This window comes from Danio rerio, chromosome 4 (assembly GCF_049306965.1).
Source record: "Danio rerio strain Tuebingen ecotype United States chromosome 4, GRCz12tu, whole genome shotgun sequence".
Lineage (NCBI taxonomy): Eukaryota > Metazoa > Chordata > Actinopteri > Cypriniformes > Danionidae > Danio > Danio rerio.
The window spans coordinates 24,373,477-24,398,521 of NC_133179.1; the positions used below are offsets into that span (position 1 = coordinate 24,373,477).

A 25,045-nucleotide genomic window follows, 5' to 3' on the forward strand; every position below is an offset into this window, starting at 1 on the left:
AAGGTAAGTTAAACTTGATTTCTAGAATCCAGCAAACCTTCTAAAACAAATGAACTGACGATGTTGTTTTAACACCTCAAAGGAAATGTTTTATATATATATCCATCAGTTGATTGATCGCATCAAGAATTTTAACCTTTTTAAAGTCCAAACTTAAGACATTAAATACATTACAAATTAGGCAATATTTTTTTTAAATTTGCATTCATTCCTAGCACAAAAATCTGAACTTTGGATAAAATCAGCTTTAAAATTATTGTTGGAATTAAATGTTTTTAGAAACAGGATTTTTTAAAATCCCACCTTAGTTTAGAAAAAGCAGCAAAGTTGTATATAATCAGGCAAATTATGCATAAACATCTTTATGTACAAAACCTTCAGAATATAGACATGAATAAATTTGTGCAATTGGGGGTAACAAAGACATGCTGAAGTGGAGATTTATAGCTCAGTTAAGTAGAAAAAAAACTAATTTAGGGAAAAAAAAAATCCAACATTTTTAAAGGAATCTAAAGACAAAGAAATAAAACATGTAAAAACAGTAATAAATTTTGAAAAGCCCAAAATCTTAAAACCGACAAAAAAGGGAGGAAAAAGGCACAATTTTAGCATCCGTTTTCTCACCTTAAAGAGACTCGTCATCCTCAGAGTTATTGGTGGTTATGATCCTGTTCACACATGCAAAAACAAAACAGCAGACCTTTCCTTTTTAATAACCCCATGTTTTATTAGAGAAGGGGAAATCTGATAATCAAGTTGCATTTAGTAGTTTAACAAAGAAATAATGTTCATTCAAACAATCTGAACTGAAATACTGCATCAAAATGAAGTGTATTAATATACTGCAATGACAGGAAACAATTTGGAACTAGAGCAGATAATAATATTTTAGCTTGTTTGTCTATATGACAACAAATAAGGGAGTGTTTATTTTTTATTCTTTATTTTATTTTGCAGCGATTTGATTAAGAAGAGCAAACATCAAAAAAGAATACATTAGAAGTGTGTTGCGTAAACAGTTCTGTAAGACTTCTGGACTGGTCATTAAGCTATACTGTGAAATAATCCATCTATTATGTATTATGTCATAATTATGTCTTCATCTGCAGGAACATGAGAGGATAATATTATCATGGCCCTGTAGGTGGAGGGAATGTTGTTTAAAAAAAAAAAAGTAAGTGTAAGTGTAACATATTAATATTTGTTTTATTCTATAAAGGCCTGATAACATTTATTTCAAATGTCAAATTAAAATATTGTCAGTCAGAGCATTTTTATTTATTTTTTCATTTATTTATTTATCTATTAATTTTTGGTCAGAATAAATTTGGTCAGAATAATGTATCTATAATTTGATATGTTTGACAATCAGGGTTACAATTTTAAATATATAAATCACCAAAAACGGCATTTTAGTGACTTGAATGACTACATTTTTTATTTAAAATGTGTCATCAGTAGTTTACAGAATAAAACACATGCAATGTAAATCGCATTTCCAGAGAAATTCCTGACTTTAAATTGAATGAATGAATGAATGATAAACAAAATAGACGAGCGATGCTACTTATTTTGTCTTAATTTTTGTAATCATGATTTGAAAACATTTTGAAGCCATGAAAAGGCCTTCACTCAAAACCAGGTTAGTGGGTTACAGTGACGCAGCTTTAATCTAGTTTCACAAATAAGATTAGGAAATGGTATTCAGTGAGACTCTGCGGTTCGTTTATACAGCTTGACTGTGTAAAACCTGTGCTATTTTGTGAAATATAAATTCAAAAATGCAATAAAATATCCATTAGAAGAATTCCACATAGCACAGGTACAACCAACTTAACACATCAGCTGCATGCTACAACTTATTACTGTATATACTTGCATAATTTGCACTGGGAATCACAGACAAACATATCAGTTAAAAGTGGCCCAATTTACTTGAAATCACCCTACAGAATTTCCTGCTATAGTTACAATAACAGAAGGTAGTCATGTCTGGGCCGCGTCCATGGCAGCTTCAGTGATTTTACTCAAATCAGTCAGTTAATTTATAAAGTTTTAACCATGATGAAATGAAACTGAAATCTGGCCTCTACTTGCTGGTCAGATTTTAAAAATCGCACAAACTCCATAAACGTCCCTTTCAACTTAAAATTAAATATCAGAATTTTCATATATATATATATATATCTATAACCTCAAAAACAAACCTTACAAACAAGGTTTTTACTTTCATATCAACACTGTAGTAATGCATTGAAATGCTCTGTCTAACAGCGATTATGTTCACTGTTATAGTTGTTCAGAACTATACATATCTAACCTACACAAATCTTTGTTCTTAAAAAATATATTCACAATCAAGGAATAAAGTGTCCTCTAAAGTACATGCTTATGTCTGAAACGCATAAAAAAATAGATGATAATCGATCAGTAACTGAGTTTGTCCATACGAGAAAGACTCGCCATAACCCTCCATTTAAATATCTCAGTGTGCCAACCAAACAAACAACACAAATCTCTGTTTGCACATTTAAGCTCTGTTATATAGCTCACATCGGCAGTTAATGGTTATTTCTTTTACAAAGAAAAAGCTACGGAAAAAAAGTTAAAATTCTTCAGTCGGTCTTTGATCGGTAGAAATGCCTGAAACTGGCAATTCTTGCTTGATAAGACTTGTAAGACGAACAGACGAACAAACAAAACATAAACTCAAAAACATTAAACCAACGCAATTGCTTGCCAGTCGTCACTCATACAGTGTTTTCCTCTTGATCTGTCTCTCTCAGAGCAGCATGGACTCCTGCATTGCGAAGGCCTCCTGCGCTTGCCTGTAGTGTGCTCCTCCAAACAGTGGGGGGAGCTGTTGCCTGCCTGAGTGCTCTTGGTAGGGTCCTCTGAAGTGAAGCACAGCATCTGAGATATTTGCTTGGGCAAAGTTAAACTCCTGAACTGGATGAACGGGAGACAGCTGAGCTTTCTGGAAGCTAGGAGATCGAGGTACTCCCGCAGGAGACCGCGGAGGCCCTGCCTCCACATCCCCGTACCAGCCCTCTCTTCTTCTGTTTCCCTCGTAACGCAGTTCTGTAGGTGGGTAAGCAGGAGAACCTATCAGTCGCGTGGGCTGTCTCAAGTAATACACACCCTCGCCAGCACTGTCAATCTGGGACGACAGCTCAGCAGGAGCAACCCTGAGAGGGGGCATGTCTGGTGGTGGCCGTCGGTAGGTTAAGTAGCTGTTGTTCATCACAGTTTTCTCTGGCGAAGGATTAGAGGAGCCACGTCCTGTAGTTGCGTAAATTTGCTCTGTGTACGACTGGCTGTATAGTCTCTCCTCTTGACGGGTTTCTGAAATGTAGGGAGTGTAGACAGGCGTCATGCCAGGTGGGTAGTGCAAAGGGGCACGGGGTTCTGGTTTGGACTGCATCATGCTCTGCTTGGGGACCCTAAAGGGGGAGACTCCAGTTCCACCACTAGGGGGGCGGGTGGGACTGCCTTGTCTCAAAGGAGGTCCGACGAATGGTCGGGATGGGGGGCGAGAGGGTGGTTTCTCCAGCTCTATAATCTCCATAACTTCTCCGTCTGGTCCCGGGACGTTGTCGTATTGCGAGGCATTGGAAGCCCGGTTGGAGCCTGGAGCAAATGCTCGTGAACGGGGTCGGCGCTGTGCCCCGGTGGCCTCATCTGGAGTCGGGGAGCTGGGTGAGGGTGGGACACCCGTAGCTAGGCTCAACTGGCTTTCCCGAAGTGCTGCAGCTTTGACTGCTTCCAGTTTGCCCTCGGAAGGCTTGACCCACCGAGGTCCAATTTCTCTGCGCATGCTAGATCTTGCATTGGAGTTGTGATTTGCCTGGTTCTGGGTTGAAGCCTTTCCACCAACTGGCACCCTTTCCTTATTAGCGTATACGCCCCTTCCGTCCCTCTCAATCTTATCTGGATGATGAAACTTGTCCAGTGAGCTGGGCGGCCGACTGTCTTGGTACCTCTCGGGTGTGCCATCGGTGACGGGACCAGAGTCTACTCGTTTATTGACACTTACGGCAGGGCTTGGACCACGAGGGGGGAGACCCTCTCCTGTTTGTCCCACCGGCTGCCCGTTAGCCACATGATTGGTTGCTGCTGCTGCCAATCCTGGAGGCTCAGGGGGAAGCTGACCTAATGGTTTCTTAGGGTACTCGTCCTCCTTACCTGCATGGTAATAGCAGAGCAGCAAATCAGCACAGAATCACAGAAACACCAGATATTAAAGACCCCATGAAATGTAAACTTTATGCAGTTTTTACAACTTTCCTATTTTCTCTCCTATTAAACAGAAGTAAATAATAAAGAGATTGTTCGCCCAGAAATGAAAATTCTGTCATTATTAACTCAACATCTACTAGCGTTGTGAACCTACACTGGTCTTACGATTTGATTACGACTATCATGTTATTGATTTGGTTCAATTTGATATCACAATGCATTCACGAAAAACTACATTCTCGATTTTCAGTTGTATTCACGTATGCAAATTTGTCATTAAATACAATGTACTTTCAGTGTCAGTAGAAGACTGACCCAGAAAACTCAACGAGCATGTGCTCAGATGTAGGCTTTTAAAATAGTTAATTGCTCTTAAACTTGTCTTGCCTCCCTCGCCATAGTATGGTACTTTTACATTTGTCTTACTTCCTTCGCCACAGAACCAAAAAAAAAGGCAGTACATTCTAACCAATTAGGGTTTGTTACTAAACCGATACCCAATCATCCTCATCTGCATCCCAATGTCCCCGTAGATACAATTAATTTTGACACCCCTACCCTTTGTTTCTTCTAAATCCTTTTGAGTTTTTGTTCTTATCAACACAAAAGACATTTTGAAGAATGTTGGAAAGTAGCAGCCACTTCCAATATTTTTATACCTGGTGTAGATTTCAATGGCTGCTGGTTTCAACAGTTTAGAACCAAATGAGTGTGAGTAAACGGTGAGGAATTTTTCATTTTGGGGGGGGAGAACTATCCCTTTATGATTCATCTTGAACTTAGGGAAGGGCTGTCCAATCCTGTTACCGCAGGGCTGCTGTTTTGCACATTTTAGCTCTTACCAGCTAATCAAGGTCTTACAAGGCATAATAGAAATATTGAGACAGGTTTGTAGAGGCAAGCTGGAGCTAAAATCTGCAGGACAAGGGCTCTCCAGGATTGAGTTTAGGCATCCTTGGCTTCTGTATGCCAGAAAACTGCATTTCATGGAGTCTTTAAATGATCAAAAAGTCAACAAACACTGAAGTGAAACACTCATGCAACTGACTGTCTTTTAAGGAACCAAACTGCCAAATAAAACAAGATTTACAGTTGACGCTTCATTCAAATAAAATAAAATCACAAACATCCACGGCTGGCGTAAAATCAAAGCTCAAAAGTGGGAACACACAGAGGAATTCAGGAAGCTAAAAATACATATGCCAATATTAACACAACACTTACAAGTTCAAGCCCGACTGTTAACATATAAACCATGTGGAGAAAGGATGTGTTAGGTACATTTTCAAACACACAGCATGTGCACGAGTTCAAATTCGCAGTGAAGGAAACTGAAGAAAACGTCAAGGGAATGATGAACGTTCACACACATATACTGATGGTTGGGGCGGTACTTGGTGTGTGTTGAGAAAGGGCTGTGAGGAACGAAAACATCAAATACACACAAACCCGTGAACAGCCAAAGTGCTGCTTTATCATATTTTAGGACCAAAACTTATATTTACCAAATTTTACTAGCTAAATTGCATTAATGGTTTAGATCAAAATGCTTGTGCATGGTTTGTCACTTGCTTATTATCAGCATTTCAGCCAAATTATTACTACACTGATGATTTTGGGCAGATTAAAATCTATGTTTTGCCACAGTCTCTGCTATTTTAGATTTTAATATACAATCAGTTGTCAACTGTATTTACTGGTTATATTTACCAGCCTAAATGCCAACTGTTGGTTCTGAACTATTTATCACTATCCGCCAAAACTTCCAAAACTTGCTCTAGTGCAAAATTAGGCTTCTTAGAAGGCAAAATGATGTTAATGCTAACGCTTTGTAATTGTTTTTGCATTAGTATTGCAACTATGTTAAAATATTTAAAACAGTTCTGAGGATAATTACATATAGAAAAAAAGTGCAAGTACGTTTGAAAAGTATATATATGAGCAATATCATATGTGTGATATTGCATGTATACAACAGTTCAATGGCATAATTGTGTGTATAAAAAAGAAAATCAAACATGGAGACTCTCAGAAACCCTTTTGTATGAGAAACTACTTTCTTTCGTCATTCATTCACATCTGCAGCTGACGACAGAACAGCAGAAGCCGTTACTAACTTAAAAACATCACTTTAGAGCTAGGATTTGAATAATTCTCAAGCGTAATGTCTAAAGAGATGACAAAACAGGTGATTTTGCGCACAAGATTATAAGGCTAAATGGCATGAAATGCCATTAGTCTGCAGAGATTTCCCAGTATTTCTCTGTTGCAATCGATATATCACAATAATTAATGCTAAACACATGCGAATATTTCTTCCTTCTGTCTTTTTACTGAACTAGTCTGCAGTAACGAAAATAGGAGACTCATTAGATACAAACAGATGGTGAACCAAAAAGTAACTCAGGGTTATACAAAGATGTGAGTCCCATCTCACACTTAATACACTACAATTACTATGATCGACTTACAATACGCCAATCTTTTCTCTTCTAAGGGCTTATTATGCGGTGTCTGTCGCCATCTTGGGGATGGACAACGTCAACCGTCTGCTCTGCTCAATGACAGGCTGAGGGACGCCGACGCGCTGCATCTCAGAAATTATAAATAGTTAAAGAGGCACTGTCCTCATAAATAAACTGCATAGTTCAACTTAAAAACTATGTTGTCCAACAGCTAAAATATTGTCAAATTGTAGTAAGTGTATTAATCTGCTGTCACTCTATGTGGGCGGAGTAATACAGAAGAGCAAGGAGACGATCTGTAAGAGCGCTGTTATTTGCAGAAAATTGCTCAGTTATCAGCCAATCAGATTCGAGAACCAGACAGAACGGTTGTATGTATGCATGATGTATGTATGTATGTATGTATGTATGTATATATATATGTGTGTGCGTGTGTGTGTGTGTGTGTGTGTGTGTGTGTGTGTGTGTGTGTGTGGCTTATTATTATGACAATCATTATTATTATTATTATTATTATTATTATTATTATTCACTTCTTAAACCTGCTTGCACTTTTTTTTTTTGAGAGAGAGTTTAGAAACAGGTAATTTTGAACAGTTTTGGTCATTTTTTTGTCCTTTTAAAATGATTGTAGCTGTGCAACCAGAGTAGCTGTAATAATTATAAATGTTGTAACAAATTGTACCTTAACACATTTTCGTGACATTACTGAAACAAACTGAATCCAGGATTCGTGAGACAGAAACAAACGAGGGGAGAGGGACGTGTGTGTAGTGGGGTAGACGGACGAATGGTTGGTTGATCGACATATAAAGTAGTCAGTGCTTTTTTGCCCACCGGTTGGTTTTGTAGGAGGGTTGGCGCCCCCCTTTCCCAGACCCACTAGTGTAAGCAGAGGCTATGTTTGAAGCGAAAGGGAGAGAACGCAGATTAGACAAAACAGTACACAGCAGCAGTGAATGAGTGTGAGTGTGTGTATAAGAGATAAAGGCAGAGAGAGATTATCAGCAGATAGTGTGTGCAGTAAGATTTGTTCTTCTATAGGTGGTGACACATAGCCATACATCTTATGATTTGCCATGATTACATGTGTGTGCACATTGTGTGTTTAATGTACCTGGAGGTGGCAGCTCCAGTTTAGACCGTCTGAGCTCAGACATGGAGTTTTGAAGCTGCTCTATAACAAAGTCGTCCTCAAAAAAGAAATCGTTTGACAGAGTCACCTGTAGAAACTTCACCAGCTCCTCCATAGACAGCTTCAAAAGTGTTTCTAACACAAAAACACACACAGAACACTTTACACACAGGAGGTTACAACTGGGACATGTTCAAAGTCTTTAAAGCCAAATCAGGCCAAAATTTGATTGGAGTTCTAGAAAGAGGGAGTTTCTTTTGTAGAAAAGTTTGTTTATGCTACTAAAAACCTTTCAAATATATCCTAAAAGTTTTTCTTTTATAGAAATTGCACTATGGAATCCTTGATCTTACAAAATGATCTTTTTTAATATTTCAGGGCCTTAAAAAGATAGTTCCCCCCAAAATTATATATAAAAATGCTATCATTTGCTCAACTTCCACTTGTTCCAAAACTGTTTAAGCTTCTTTCTTCCGTCAAACACAAACAATCTGGGCAATGTTGGAAAAAGCAGCCATCGACTTCCATAGTATTTTTTAGTTCCTACTATGTTTTCCAAACATTCTTCAGAATGTCTTGTTTTGTGTTTAACAGAAGACAAAAAAATACAGATTTTTTTATATGAGTTTTAACGCTTGTTAAAGATTGTGAGTAAATGATGAGGATGTTTTAATAGTTTTGGGTGAACTATCCCTTTATGAATCACTCAATGATTATAGCTAATTATAATTATTACAGTCTATTTTGTACAGACAAATCAGTTTCTTCTATTTTAAAAATAATATACATTTAAATAGTGTTTAGACATATTTTGAGGAGATTTAGCTTACATCTGGGAATAATGTTACCTATAAAACCAAACAAACACAACACACACACACACACACACACACTCATTACTTTTGTGAAGTTTCAGGATGGTGTAAGACATTGCAGTCAGGACTCGCTCTCCTTCCAGAATATAAATGTCCCATATTCTCAGTGTCAGCGTGAATGGAGTCTATTCAAAACACGCACATAAATCAATAACACTACATATTGTACAAAATAATAATAGAACATCATGATATACAATAATGATAACAACAACAACAACAACAATAATAAAAATAATATGCTTAGATTTACTGAAATTGTGTATTAAGTGTTCATACCCGGTCCAAGAAACACTGAAAGAACCACTTCATAGTGTATAAGCTGGTGTAGACCTCCTGGTTATCCTGCAGAGGGCAGCAAAGAACAGTTACTGTACGGGCAAGGCAAAAATCAAACAAAGCATTGTTTCTAAATAACAGACTATAACCATATTTATCACCATAAATAAAACCTGAGCTTACATAAAGGGTGTTAGTAAGGCTGTAAGGGTGTCAAATGTAAAAAAAAAAATATGCCAAAAGCCTATAGAGGTGTGGATGCACGCTCTATCCTATTTAGAGTTGGCTTCAAAACTACAAAAACGATATGTAAATTGCATATGCTATTCATATGCTACTGTGTGTGTGTGTGTGTGTGCATTTCTCTGTGTATATATTTGTCGTTTTTTTTTTTTTTTTTTGCTCTATTTGTTTTTACATTTGTGGGTTTTTTGTGTGTTTTACCTTATATTAATGTTGTTTCTTAATATTTGTTTGTGAAGCACTTTAAGTTGTATGTAGGAAAAGTGCTAAACAAATAAAATTATATATTATTATTAATAACAATATTACCAAATTCATTAATAAAAATGATTATTTCTTTTACTGATTGATTGATTGCAGAACATTACTAATGTTTTCAATTGGTGTGCCTGCAAATCATTGTTATTCCACCAAATATACATTTCTTAACTTTTCTAAAGTTGAAACGTTGCAGTATTGCATTCCTAAAGTTCACATAAACATGCCTGAATATTGTCTAAATAATACTAAACAAAATAAATAAATAGATGAGCCCATTTGTATTAAAAAATGACATCAGTAGTTTACAGAATAAATCATGTTATATAATCAACACTGTGGATTTGTATAAATATTGTCTGTTTGAAAATTCTGTTTTAAATCCATACTTTGTGCAAGTTTATGTTAATACAAATGTTGTATTACCAAGGCAACTATAGAATTACCACAACAAATGAACTCAAGTACTTTAGCATGTTATGTACTTCATGTGGTATGTATTATGCATTTATATGTTTAAAAACTAATGAACTATTAGGCAGACACACTTAATTCTGTTTTACAGTTTTAACATGTATATATGCTTTTGTTTTTAACAAATTTGTTTAACAAATATTTTGGCATTTTGAAGGTAATTAAATAATGTGTCTTTGATTGAAGACAAAGGATCAGGAATTGATTGTGGAGAAACAACAATTGCAACGGCATCAATATATTATAAGGCTAAATATAAATATATTCAAGGCTAAATCCACATCTGTGAAAGTTGCTTTAAATAAAAAAAAAATATTAAAAGCACATTAAAAACTAAATGCATGAAATAAAACATTCACAAAGCTGTGTCTCATGAAAAACAGCAGTTGATGGGTGCTGCGAAAGCTGCTGTTAAAAAATCTCATTTTCAGTCAAATGCATATTTCTTTTTTTCCCAAAAGATTAAACATATTTGGACTGATAAGAGAACATTCTACTTTATCATTTTTATTTCGACTACAATGCAAAACTGAAAAATATCAGTGTAGGCATGTCAAAATTATCAATATATCAACTTATAACAACCACAATACATGGACATGGCCTCAATCATTTTTGGTGATGCAATAAATATTGCCCATTCATAAAAAAACTATTCTAGCAACACTTTAGCTGATTGTGCAACATCTTTATCTCTATTGGAGGTGTCAGTGTCAGTATGGTTGAAAACACTATAGTATTTACTATAAATTGCTAGAGTACATTTTCATGTGTGTGTCTGACAACTGAAAATAGATCTAGTAGCAGATATCGCAGCCTCTGTCTTTTACCTTGAATTTTTTCTGTAAACATTTATTATTTATTTCTTTAGAAAATTTGTATGTTTGCACATTCTGATTTCAACGCCTAATTATTCAACTTTAAAAATGACTATAATTAAAGTCAATATTCTTAAGAATAAAACATTATGTGTTCTTTGGAAGAGTGTACTTGCATTATGATGCTATTATATTGTCATTGTGGCATTTTATAATGAGTGGCATAAAATGGTCTTAAAAATGACAATAATATCATTTATCGCAATATATTGTGGTGCCATATATCATACAACAAAAAATAGATATCGTGAAAGCCCTGACAAAGTGTAAATCTGTCTCATAATGCTGTTTATGAATGAGCATCAGCAGAGAGAAGGTGGTGTTTAGTTTGATCTCAAATCACAAACAAAAACCAGCACTGAGCTGCTCAGCTACACGTTTAAAACAGTTGATATTTACTGTTAAGTTATAGTATTTACTATAAATGACTATAGTGTTTATTTTTTTTCATGTGCACAAGATTTTATCTGCATCTTGGCATTTTCATACCGAGTTTGGAATATGTCAAAATGTGCTTTAAAAATAAAACAAGGGAATGAAAATAAATGTTGTTGACTTACCGAACAATTATATATACTTATAAAGTATGTTTAAGTCATCAAGTATTTTGTAACTTTTGCACATTTTTTGAAAAAAACTTACTGTGAAACAACTTTACAAGTCAACTTTTAAATTGAAATTGAACTGAATAACATAATTCATAAACATAAATGACATCTTTTTCACACTGTATAAACTGTAAAAAAAATAATAATAAAAAGAGCAAGAGTTATGATTGTATGTTCTATGGAACAAAGCCATATGTTCACAAACACCCACCAATGAGTAAAGCTTATCCCTCTTTTATAATCAAAGGCTGGCTCTCCCTCACGCACAAATAATTCATTCATTCATCAATCTCTTTATTTATTAATGTCGGCTTTTATTAATTACTCTGCCCTTTAATGAATACCAGGATGGCATTTCTTTGTGAATTCTCTACAACATAAGTGCTCAGACTAGGCCAGATGCTCGGATGCATTTAAAAAAAAATCAATATTGTGAACACTTGATGAAATGATTAACTTTGGAATAAGTTGATTTTAGATAATCAGGATAAAATTAACAGTTTAAATGCAAGTATGTGTTTCGGGAACATGACTGGACCATGCAAGGTACAGGTTTAAAGAGTAAAGTGGCCTAGAATTGAGTTAATGTGTAGTATCATGTGTGATGTGATGTTCTGGAGATGTTAATGCGTCTTACTAGATGTTGTTTGAGTTTAGGCATCATCTTCTGCAGAATACGATCATGATGCTCCTGGAAGCGCATAAGTTTAGGGAACCCTGGTACAAAGAAACCTAGATGGACACAACCACATATTTTACATTTGATACAACTATTGATATGGGAGAGCATGTTTACAACATATACAACTGAAAAAATGAACGTGTTGTAGCTAGGGATGTAGCCAATTTTTGGTGCTGAACAAAAAGACCATTATTGGTGGATAATGTGAAAGTAGTCGTCAATTTTTTTTTTCTGCTGTTAATAAAATCTGTTTATTTATTTATTTTTTAATTGTAGTTCTTTTTTTACAATCAGTTTAATTTTATTAAATAAAATGTAAAGACTCCTACAAAATAATGTTAATTCATTAAAAATATATATTATTATATGTATATATAATATTATATTTTATATATTATAATATTATATAAATATATAATATTATATGTTTTGAGTCAAGTGCATTCAAAAATGTCAGTTTTGGCTTAGAATTTTAATTTCGGTTCATTTCTAGTTGTAGATCAATTGTTGTCCACTAATGTTATGCAATGAGATCAAAAATGATCATAGAAACTAAACTAAACTAAATATATATAGAGTTTCATAATTACTAAAATATTTGAACAACTTGTTCACACCATTCATATGTTCCAGGGTGAATAAAAGTTTATACCGTGCATGGTGTGTCTCTGTCCAGACAGCAGTTTAACAAGCGCCCAGAAAGCATCTTCCTCATTCATATAGATGAGTAACAGCGCAGTGATCTGACTCATGCCCTGACAATAGCCAACCTCCTACACTCACACACACACACACACACACACACACACACACACAATAAAAGACAGAATTCATAGTGTGCATCTTCCTCCACACATAAATGAACTGTGCATTCATCCTCAAACATGACTGATGGCGTCAGTTCGACTCCGTACTGGGATGTAAAGTGAAGCTCTTTAGAGTGTGTTTGACTTACCGTGTTGTACACAGAGTAAGCTGTGAGCACATGAAACAGATCCTGCTGTCTGAAACACATAGAACACACAAAACATCATATACACAACCTGCATTCTGATAATCATGTGCCATGGATAGGGATGGCAACAACTAATTGAAAAACAGATGAAGAGGGCTAACAAACAACTAAATGGCATAAGCCTTTAACTAGTCATGGATATTCATGAGCAAACATTGGCCTTTTCCCATTCTCCATATATTCCTCAAAATGCACAAGTATCTTGTGGACATTTGAGAACACACTAACAAACTACTTAATTGTCTGTTTGGTGTGAACCCATCATTAAATTTTCTTTATTGCTAACTGTTGGTTCGGCATGGCCTTAACATGTATCGCAGTGTGTTTCTGCATTTTCATGTGAACAGAGATTTTTTTTAAAACAAAAGCCAGTCAAATAAAAATACACAAGTATGGGTAGACATGGCCTCAGTGTCCTGAAGACTGCACATGAACAATAAATATCACAACATAATGCTTCGTTTCATTTGTATAGATAATTATTGAATATTTTAACAATTCATTTAGAAATATTAGGATTTTTCTATTTATTTAACCACTTTATATTAATAGTCAAAAACAAAAATAAATTGCATCTCTTATGACTTAGAATAAAATAAATGTGTCAAAGTGTCAAAGAGACACCTAAGACTGATAAATAAAATGTTACAAAGTGTGTGCAAAGAAAAAGTGTAAACGTTGAAAAATCAAAGCAAACTTTAAGGTAGATCAACATCTGTAAGATGTCAATAATAAAGATACTGTAAATCTTAAACCCTAAACTATCATTAATCAAATGCATACAAGTTGAATGACTACAGTGCCCTTATGCTAAAACATATTTCAGATGGGGTGCTAGTGGCTGGGATGCACAAGAAAAGAAACCAAAAAGCCACTATGGTGACAAACCCACTATTCCTCTTCCTCTCTCTCTCTCTCTCTCTCTGAACAGTTCAGTGCTTTTTAAGTGTTATTTGCACATCCTGCTGGTGACACTGAAGCAGATACATTTTACATTATTTAGACTGACGAATAATCAATTAATTGATCATCATTTTAAATGACAATCCATCGTGGCATTTTTGTGGAAACTGACGTCCCTTGTCATGGACCATTTAGTTCTAGTACATTTTTGCCTATGCTGCTCTTTACCGCTCTCATTGTTTCATTTTTTTCTTCGGTTTTATGGATGTCTAAAGCCCAGACTGTGCGAATGATCTGACCCTTTCAGATCTCCACAGGTAAATGTCACATCGGTCAATATGACTGCTTTTTGGCCCGTCACAATTCAATACTGCAATAACTGGCAGTGAAGTGATGGGCTGTGGGCGTCTCTCGGTCGCTCCATTGCCTTCTCAACTTTCCCATTTCACACGCTGCTTAAATGTAGCAGCTTTATGGCCATGAGAAATGGAAGCATCTCCGAGGAGAAATAAAAAATGTATTTTACACAGACACAGATTAAAGCCCTACATAAAACAAGTCTACGCAGGCAGAGCTTTTCTGAAAGAGAGCATGCTGGAAAGACCTCAGTGCATGCAGCGTGTGGAGTGAAATGAGGGAATTTTTAAAAGATTCTTTAAGAATAAAAAAAAAAATTGTTAGGAATAAGTGATTATGGTAATGTAATTAATTCATTGACTAATGTAAAAATTAAATGTAAATACAAAAAAAACTAAAGCATAACACATGAATGAATGAACAAACAAACGAACGAACAAACAAATGAATGAATGGTTGGAATACCCAACGACAAAATAAATTTAATACAAGGATAAAGAAATATAATAATAATAATGCTACTACTACTACTACTAATAAAAACAAAATATAATTATAAAAATGAAAATAAGATACTTGAAGTCTCTATTGGCAGAGCAACTCTGTAATAATAATAATAATAATAATAATAATAATAATAATAATAACAACAACAACAACAACAACAACAACAACAACAACAACAACAATAATAATAATAATAATAATAATAATAATAATAATAATAATATGTTAAGATACACAAAACTAAATAAAATAAAAATAAAGATTAAAAGAAAAAAATGGTAAGAATAATGCTATGACTACTATCAAAGTTTTTTTTACTATTATTTACTACTACTATTACTATTTCGTAAATGAAATGAAGTAAAATGTTGGAATGCACAAAAACAACATAATTTTGTTTTTGAATTACATAAAAAGTTTAATTTAAGGAACAGATTATTCTTAAAGTCATTTGTAAAGTATCTGCAGAGCTATTCAATAACAATAAAAAATAAAATAATAATAATAATAATAATATTATTAATACAATATATCAATATAAAATGAAATATTTAAAATAAAACAGAGATTAAAAATTATTTTACTTTACTTTAATAATAAAGGAAATTTCTAAATTAATCAAATGAATGCAACAACAACACTTTTCCCAAATAAAATTGCCAATTAAAGGTTTGTACATTATGGTATGAATAAATTATTAATAAAAGAGTTTAGACTCAAAACTTTTTTCCTGAATCTTTGTATGCAATAAATCTTATTTGACAAAAAATAAACAAACAAACAAAAAAAAAATTCTATCTTGCTTATAGTTATATCTTGCTATAGCTGCTTAAACATATATCTAGTAATCAAGCCTTAGCAGTCAGCTTGAATAGGGGCAAAATGACATCTAGCATGGAGCTTGAGCAGTACATGCCAAGGGCCCTACATGAGGCACTAGTGTCAGATTATGCAATGTTTTGAGGACCCCGGAGGACTAGCGGTCAACTCATGATATATTCACAGAGTGGCCAAGGGGCCCTAGAGCTCAAGTGGTATCGCACATCATGGCCTGAGACATTAAAGAGATGGTTCACCCAAAACTGAAAATCCATTTACTCTCCTTTGACTTCTTCCAAACATGCTTCAGTTTCTTTCTTCTGTTGAACACAAAATGAGATATTTAGAAAAATGTTGGAGCTCCTTGATATCCATAGTATTTGTTTTTTCTTCTTTGGAAGTCAATGGTTACCGGTTATCAACATTCTTTAAAATATCTTTTTTCTGTGCTCAACAGAAAAAAAAGCAGAAGCTCATAAAGGTTTGGCATTACTTAAGGAGGGAAAATGGTCAACAAATGTAATATTTTTAACGAAATATCAATCTTTGCAAGCCCTCTGTATAGTTGCTTCTGTGTTGGTGTGCATTTTGATGCTCACTTGACATCGTAGCGGTGCATAAACATGATGTGATTTCTGTATGTCCGATTCACATCCAGATCAATCTGACGGACATCTGGAGACAAACCCCTCGCTCTGATCTTCAGCTTCTGCAGAGAGAAAGAGAGAGAGAAGGAGAGAGAGAGAGAGAGAGAGAGAGAGAGAGAGCATTGAGTTCATCTTAAATATTAATAACTAGCACTGAATATGTAAGTCGCTATGGAGGATGTAACTCAGTTTGCAAGAAAAACTGAACAAAAACATGTCTTGAGTGTTCAAAAAAGAATGAAAAAATATATAACTTGTAATAATAAAGTTAAATACCAGATTGAATATCAAGAAAGCTATAAACATAAATATAAAATAATATTTTACAAAATAAAATACAATAATGAAAATAAAATACTGTATTAAATGACACTATGAATCATGTTTTGAAAGCAATAATACTACCTGTATTGGTCATTTGTAGTTTAAATCATTGAAATCCTTCAAATGAATGAAAAATTAAATTAACAAAATAATAATTCATACATTATTTGCAAATTGCAATAAAATGTTTTGGTACCTGAATAAATTGACAGAATGCTTGAAAATAATGAGATTTTATATCTTAAACATAATAGTTTTAATAACTTATCTCTAATATCTGATTGATTTTATCTTTGCCATGATGACAGTAAATAATATTTAACTAGATATTTTTCAAGACACTTCTATACAGCTTAAAGTGACATTTAAAGGCTTAACTAGGTTAATTAGGTTAACTAGGCAGGTTAGGGTAATTAGGCAAATTATTGTATAACGATGGTTTGTTCTGCAGACTTTCGGAAAAAAATATAGCTTAAAGGGGCTAAAAATTCTGACTTTAAATATTATCAGACATACTTTAATAATTTCCTTGCTCTGTAAACAATATTTGGGAAATATTTAAAAAAGAAAAAAATGAAATGAGGGCTAATAATTCTGACTTCAACTGTAACTGTGTAATTGTGTGATGATGTGTAACTTTTCTTTTGAAAATAATGTACAAGTTTTAATTACCATTACTGAAAATCCCTATAAATAGTGAAATAGCATTTTTGTGAATACCACACACCCCAACACTAAATTACAGGCCACAAACGAATAAAACAACACCCCCAGAGCCCACAGCTTGATTTCTGCCACACTCACAAAGAAAATACAGTCTGCAAATCATGTTTTGAGTCCAGCTGATGCTGCAGGGCTTTAGTGCCGCTGCTATTGTCCATCTGGAGTGATTTTCCCTCTGCGGTGTGTGTGTGTCAAACCACATAAGTGTTACATTGCAAACCTCAGGGGCTGGTTATTTTAGAAAGTCATATTTAAGAGCTTGTGATCGCCTCTCTCACAGACACAGACATGCACATGCACACACACGCACACACACACACACACACACACACACACACACACACACGCACGCACGCACGCACGCACGCACGCACGCACGCACGCACGCACGCACGCACACACACACAGAGAGATACAGATACAGACACATACCACACAGAGATACCGTACATATACAGATACACACATCACACACACACCCACATTCACACACAAACACGCATACACACATACATGCAAGCACGCATCCACAGAGAAAGACAGACAGCCGCTGACAGACAGAAACACACCACACATACATACATACACACACACACATCAGACAGACAGACACCCACATTCACACACAAAACACACATGCACACAGACACACACATAGACAGACAGACAGACAGACAGATACACACACACCCACACCACACAGACAGACACAGACACCCACATTCACCCACAAACACATGCACACAGACACACACAGATGCACACACACACACAGACAGACACACACCCTCAGTCATGCACAAGCGAAAACACACACACACCCACACAAAAACACAAAGAGACAGACAGACAGACAGACAGACAGACAGACACACACACACACACACACACACACACACACACACACATACATATATACACACACACACACACACACACACACACACACACACACACACACACACACACACACACACACACACACACACACACACACACACACACACACACATACACACATACATATATACACACACACACACACACACACACACACACACACAACACACACAACACACACACACACACTTCTGTGGACTAAAGTGTCTGTGAAGTAAGCGTGGCTGTGCTGTGATGGAGAAAGTGTGTGTTCACCTCATAGAAGTCCTTCTTCTCCTCCTTGATTTTGGGAATGTCGAGCAGCAAACACCACACCTGTCCTCTGAGCTGCAGCGGGATGCCCTTGTAGATCCTCCTCACCAGCTGCACACAATAAACAATAACACAGTTACACAAACATTGAACAACACAATCAGCTCACTCAATCTACTTTACATTATAGAATATTACAGACCTCAATCAGTTCACAGATTACTTTGTTCCCTTCTCTTGGCTACCTAGATTGAATTGGCACACTTTCCACATTTACTGTGCTGATTTCAGATCATTTAAGACCTGAACAAATTTAATCATGGTGAAATACGTTCAGCTTAATTGACAGTGTTACCACAACAAAACAAAATGAACGAATTAAATAATAAATAGTGTTTGTTGTATATATACAGCCATGCATTGAACACAAGGGTAATGGATCACATCTGTGTCTCTGACAGGTAATTGTGCAGCCAGTAAAGATTAAACTCCCATCAGAGGCCAGATTAAATGCTTCAAAGCAAAACGCTGAGACCACAAAAGCCGATGGCTGGTGTGAATCGTCCCTCAGCCACAATTAAACTCACAGAAAGAGAGTCAGTCAGAGAGAGGGAAATACAACTGCAGAGGGTGCAGAGGTGAACGAGAGGAATGAACACTCTTCCATTTCCTGCACTCATCTGTTCACATTATTGCCGCTAAGAGATTTCCTCAGCCCAAAGTGTGTGTGTGTGTTTGTGTGTGTGTGTGTGTGGTGTCAGTATTCATCACATCTTGGGGACCAAATATCCCCAACAACAAAGAAATACCATTAATTTTTACCTTCTGGGGACATTCCTTTTTGAGCCCATAAGGAAAACAGCTCATGAATCAGAGAGTGAAGTATTTAAAAAATTTAAAACTTCTGAATGTTTTTTGTGAGCGTTTGATTTTAAGGGTAGGGGGAAAGAATACACACTCCGTAGAGTATAAAATCATTTTATTATTGTATGGGAAGTCCCCTTTAAACATTAAAACCCAATGTTTGTGTGTACGTTTTTGTGACATTTCAGGACAGAAATTGGTATAATGACAAGGAATGGGTACTGAAACTCTGTACTTTATCGGTATTGGTGCTAAATTATGAAAGACTGAAGCATTGATAATCTCTGATGTAAATGGTTCTGCTATCGCTACTGGAGAATTATTGCTAAATAAACATTACTTACAGTACAGTATAATATTAAAATTAGTATAATATCAATAGTTTAATAAACACACACATTCAATTACATCGAAAATAGTATTTTTTAATAGCCTAAATAAATTTAAACCACTTACATTTAAATCCCTGCATTTACAAAAAAAAAATTAATAATAATAATAAACTATGCTTATTAAGAAATGATAAAAACGGATTGTTTTACATTGCAAAAGGTTTCAAAACTGTATTACTTTTAATTTCAAACTAATTTTAACTGATTTATGTGAATGTGTTAAGGATAAATCACAAACATTAAACAGAGGTGACTGTTTAACTGCATTTTGCAACTCAAAGAGGGTATTTTCAACTGCAGGAAGCACAATAAGCCAGAAAAGGTCTGGACTTCATCCAGAAAAAGCAAACATGTTGATTTTTCTCTAGAAGAATGGTCAAATTGTTTGAAATATTTGCAGCCGACCTGCATGCATCAACTTCAAATCATTGTACATTCTTTAACAGGATTTATTATTTTCTTTTTTTTTGCTTTTACAATTATTGGTTTTATTTTAGTTTAAGTTAAAAAAGCAATAATGCAATAAAATATTGTTAATTCTGTTCAATTTGTTTTTGATTAAAAAAAAAAACACTACAAAAAGTACAGACAATACTACTGTTAAAGTACCGAACTGATAAGTGGTATTGATAAAAGTATTAATACTGTTAAAACCTTAACAATACTTATCCCTAATAATGACATGGGTATTGACACAGATATTACATGAAGGTGAATTATAATGCATGGTTTCCACTACATTCCTTCTTCCATGGCGGGATGCCACACCAGAATTCCTCCCGCCACAGCTACAGCTTCTTATTCAAAACATTCAATCGTTTTATTTTATTTTTTTTTTATAGCGGGTTATAATCACACCAATACATATTAAAAAGGCAAGTATGTTAAAACAGCGCAAACTTTTCTGTAATTGTAGTAGTGCTGTGCGTTATTTGTTTAACCCTTTGATATGCTGACTGACTGACTGATGCGTGAGGCATGAGGCCAGCAAACACGACGTAGCTTTCAGTTAAGATGAACACAGTTTCCATAATCACACTTTATAGATAAAGGTCTGGTTCTTCATACAATTAAATTATCTTGCTGGAGTTTATATCCATTTCACCTTACTTCAGGAGGCATTAATGCTGCTCTGCAAGTCTAGTGGAGACATAAATATTCCTAGCAAATCTAATAAATGTTGGAGACATACTCGTTACATAAACGCACTAAATCACACTTCAGCAGCGTTTATTTGAGAGTGCACAAGAAAATCTGCACTTGAGCAGTGTATATTTGAGGGTGTACAAGAAGTTTTGCGCACAAACTTAGAAAATTGGCACACAAGCAAAGAGATTTGCATGCTCGTATTACATGAATGTGAATCAGTTATTAGAAATTAGTTATTAAAACTATTAGGTTTAGAAATGTGTTGAAGAAATCTGCTCTCAGTTAAACAGAAATTGGGGAAAAAATAAACAGGGGAGCTAATAATTCAGGGTGGCTTATAATTCTGACTTCAACTGTGTTTGTGTGTGTGTGTGTGTGTGTGTGTGTGTGTATATATATATATATATATATATATATATATATATATGAGCAATATCACACGAGTAGCAGTGCGATATGGCTGTATATCGGCACTGGTGGGAGGCGTGCGTTGGCGTACTTTCTTTAAAGTATAAAAACAATAGAAACCCATGTAATGTCCCCACAATTCACAAAAACAAACCTATGTGTGTGTGTGTGTGTACTGACGGCTGTTGAGAAGTTAACTAACAATAATGATAACAATGACATTAATAATCTTCACGAGGCTCTTGGGAAGCTGATTTTTGTTCCACAGCTATAAACCCAATGATAGTGTGCTTGTGTGTGTGAATGTGTGTGTGTGTTTCATCTGGTAATCTTGGCAAAATGAGGCGATTAAGACTGTTTGTTTGTTTGAATAAAACGAGACGTTACAAATGGGCAGGTGTCTGTGTGTGTTTGTTTGCGTGTTAAAGTGTGTTTGTCGACGGGGGATTGCCTTTGTAATTACGGATGTGAAAGAAGTCGATGACTCCATCTGTTGTACAAAAACACTTTAACAAGATGTCTTTGAAGCGAGCGTGCAGAACGGCAAAATTACAAACAAACGCACACATACAGGGTCAATACTACAACTATTCGAGGAAGGTGGAGAATGTTTTTTTTATAACCAACCAAGATAAATGAAGCATGTTTTACGAGAAAATATTAAAACAAACAAAAAAATAGATAAATAAACTTCAGTCTATTTGTTATTTATACAATTTTCACTTTAAAATTTCATGTGTGAATATGTTACCTGCCATCTGTTTGTAAATATTGATCCAATGTACTGCCATTCTTGAATAACACAGATGATTCAGATAGTTAAAATGTCGATAAACATGTCAGATTGAACTGTATATTGCATGTGTGCTCCTCTTGTCCTGCATCCTCATTAACCTGATCATCTTCACCTGTTCCTCATCAGCTCTGCTCTATTATGTTCACTTCCCATTTTGCCATTAGGTACTTTAATGTGCTTTTGGTGTTTAATGTGCCAAAATGATCTACTCAGGTTAAAGTACCAAATCTTGTATTTCTGTTTAAAGGTGCAGTAGGTGATTGTCTTCAGAAATATTTTTTGTTGTGCTAGTTGAATGTCTCTTCACAGTCCAATAGTAATGATTACATTAAATGATTTAAATGTGTTTATATGTATTTTCATATTCTGGTTAAAGCATAAAACTAAAAGATGTTTATCCAATTAAATAGAGTCGGACCGTCATCTCCCTTAATTCCGATAGGCAGGTCAGACTGTCTGTCAGCAAATGTAGATTCCGACTTCTGTGCATCTGTTCACGCAGATCCGCCATTAGCGCGGGCCCGTCTGCTTAACAAACGCATGCACTTCGAGCGAGCTGCGGGCCGCTCGCAGATGCCGAGTCGGAGGCACCAAAGGACAGGCCGCGCGGTCACGAGACGGACCAGGCGAAATCAAAAGCTGAATTGAAACTTTAAAAAACCTGAATCAATATTGGACTTACTTTAGCACGCTGGAGGAAGGACGACACCATGGCTGAAGTATTACTGTTAGACAGGTAATGTTCTGTTTTGAAACTATTTTATGTTAGATTGTGTTTTTATGAATGACCTATATGTACAGACGTGTTGTTCAGGCACTGAAATCTCCCGGTGAAAGATTGATGTGATTATTTTCAGTTTCATAAGGTTCTTTGACAGCATCTATAATGTAGATTTATATTTAGTTTAACAACAAAACACCAGTAAATAGCGCTATTCCGCCTAACCTGCTTTATTGAGCTGAAGTTGCTTTTATATTCACATTGGGTCATTTTTGAACAATGACAGCCTTCCTATACTGTTCACCATGCTACTCTGAATATTCGCTCTGAAATAGCATGTAAGTGTGGCAAAGTATTTCATAAGTATTTTAAATATTTCAAAGTATTTCAAACAGTCGCAGCAAGTGTGTTAAGGCTTCGAAACGTTTCCAAACCAATTTCTTAATTGTTATTTTAGGTATTGCTATGAAACGACTTCAAAAAAGAAACATTCAGCTAGGAATTATATCCACATTGTATAAGTCGAGATATCAAGTGATTTATTAAAGCAGTTAATGTTTCTGAATGGCACACATATATATTGTGTACGAATCCTGGGTGAAGCAACTGCAGTCATTTAAAATTTGGATTTTTATTGCTTTGTTCTTGAAATGTGTTGTGTTTTAACATTGGGGGCTCTATTTTAATGATCTAGGTGCAAAGTTTAAAGCGCATGACGCAAAAGCATATTTACTGTTACTCTTTATTCCTTTACTTTTGTGGATAAGGAAATGGTGTTGTACGCACTCTACTAAAGACATCTATTAGCCTACATATTTAATTTTGTTTGTTAAGCGCAAATTTATTTTTTTAAAACTATTTCAAAATTAGTTCTAATTTGCAGCAAACAAATGAATTAACGTTTTGGACCTGCATAGGCGCATAACTAACATGCTCTGCGCTGCACTTTTGACTAGCTTTCAGTTCTTCGAAACAGCAATGTGCCAGCAATTCGCCTTAACAGTTCTCCTTTTTAGACCGGAATGGCCATGAATCCACAAAACTAATAGCAAATTGATTTGCTATTTAAACAACGTGGTGCAAAATGAGAAAATTAGGGTTTCGCTGGTCTGAAAATAGCATCAAATTGCACCAAACACGTCTTGCGCCTTATTGTGCCAGGTGTATGATCATGACATTCAAATGAACTATTTGTTAATAAATGTGTTGTTTGGTTTATGAAAAAAATCAACAACAATAAAAAACATTAAGACACAATTTCTGAATGCTTTTACAAGCTGGGATTGGAACTCGAGTGACTCTCAGCATAGTTACACTATGCCCACATGAAGTTAAGTAGGTTACGTGAGACACTTTAAAATGCTTAAGTCACGTGTCACAGGTGTTTCAAAACATTTTAGAGCAATGTTTTAAAACATCTGCTGTTTAGGATTTGTCGAATTGTCAATTTTGTTTCATCCATCCCTAGTGTTACTATAAACCTGTTTTTATAACATTGGTGTCCAAGTCTCCACACCAGTTCTGAGTTCCTTTGTAAGGTTTGCACTCAATTTAATTCCATTTAATTCAGTTGTTTATACTGTTAATTATTATTATTATTTTTTTATTTTACCTTTTTACCAACCAGCAAACATACCTTGCAGTCTTTGTAGTGTTTTGTTGGTTAGTATATTGTTTAAATTATTTTTATTTGCTATTTTAATTTGTTTAATATATTCATTTAATTTTGTTTATTTGTTTATTAGCTTGCTGGCTTTTGGGTTACTCTAGTCTACTAAAGCTGTCTAATTCAGTCCTGCAAACTTCAGCTTCAACCCCAATTAAGCACACCTGATCCAGCTAGACTATCCTTCAGGCTTATTTTAAAATGGCTTGGTATGTTCATTGGAGAGTTGGAACTGAACACTACGGCCCTCAAATCCTTTTTTTCACCCCTGCTGAAGTCATTTTTTTGCTTTTGTTGATGCTTCTCCTTTCTCATCTGTTGTATTGTACTTGTGTTCCTCTTGTAGACATTGAATTTTCCCTGCCTGCTGGTTACCTTTGCCTGCACAGCACACCCATTCAACACCTGCCAGCGGAGAACTTGAGGTCTCTGGTTCACTGTACTCTTCTTTTTATTGTCTACCTGG

General features: G+C 35.2%; 1 protein-coding gene across 8 annotated transcripts in view; it reads right to left on the minus strand.

Annotated features, from left to right (window-relative positions):
- Window positions 1–701: 701 nt before the first annotated feature.
- The window catches only part of usp6nl (USP6 N-terminal like), a 108,360-nt gene continuing 84,016 nt past the window's right edge, over window positions 702–25,045 (minus strand). For 4 of the 8 annotated variants that reach the window (XM_068219663.2, XM_005164879.6, XM_005164877.6 and 1 more), the window contains 9 exons: window positions 18,587–18,694; window positions 16,337–16,446; window positions 13,092–13,140; window positions 12,789–12,909; window positions 12,092–12,186; window positions 8,994–9,059; window positions 8,740–8,839; window positions 7,822–7,974; window positions 702–4,185 (listed from right to left, as the gene is read on the minus strand). In XM_068219663.2, the coding sequence (XP_068075764.2) occupies window positions 2,783–4,185; window positions 7,822–7,974; window positions 8,740–8,839; window positions 8,994–9,059; window positions 12,092–12,186; window positions 12,789–12,909; window positions 13,092–13,140; window positions 16,337–16,446; window positions 18,587–18,694 (2,205 nt within the window). In that variant the 3' untranslated portion in view covers window positions 702–2,782. 8 annotated transcript variants of the gene reach the window in all.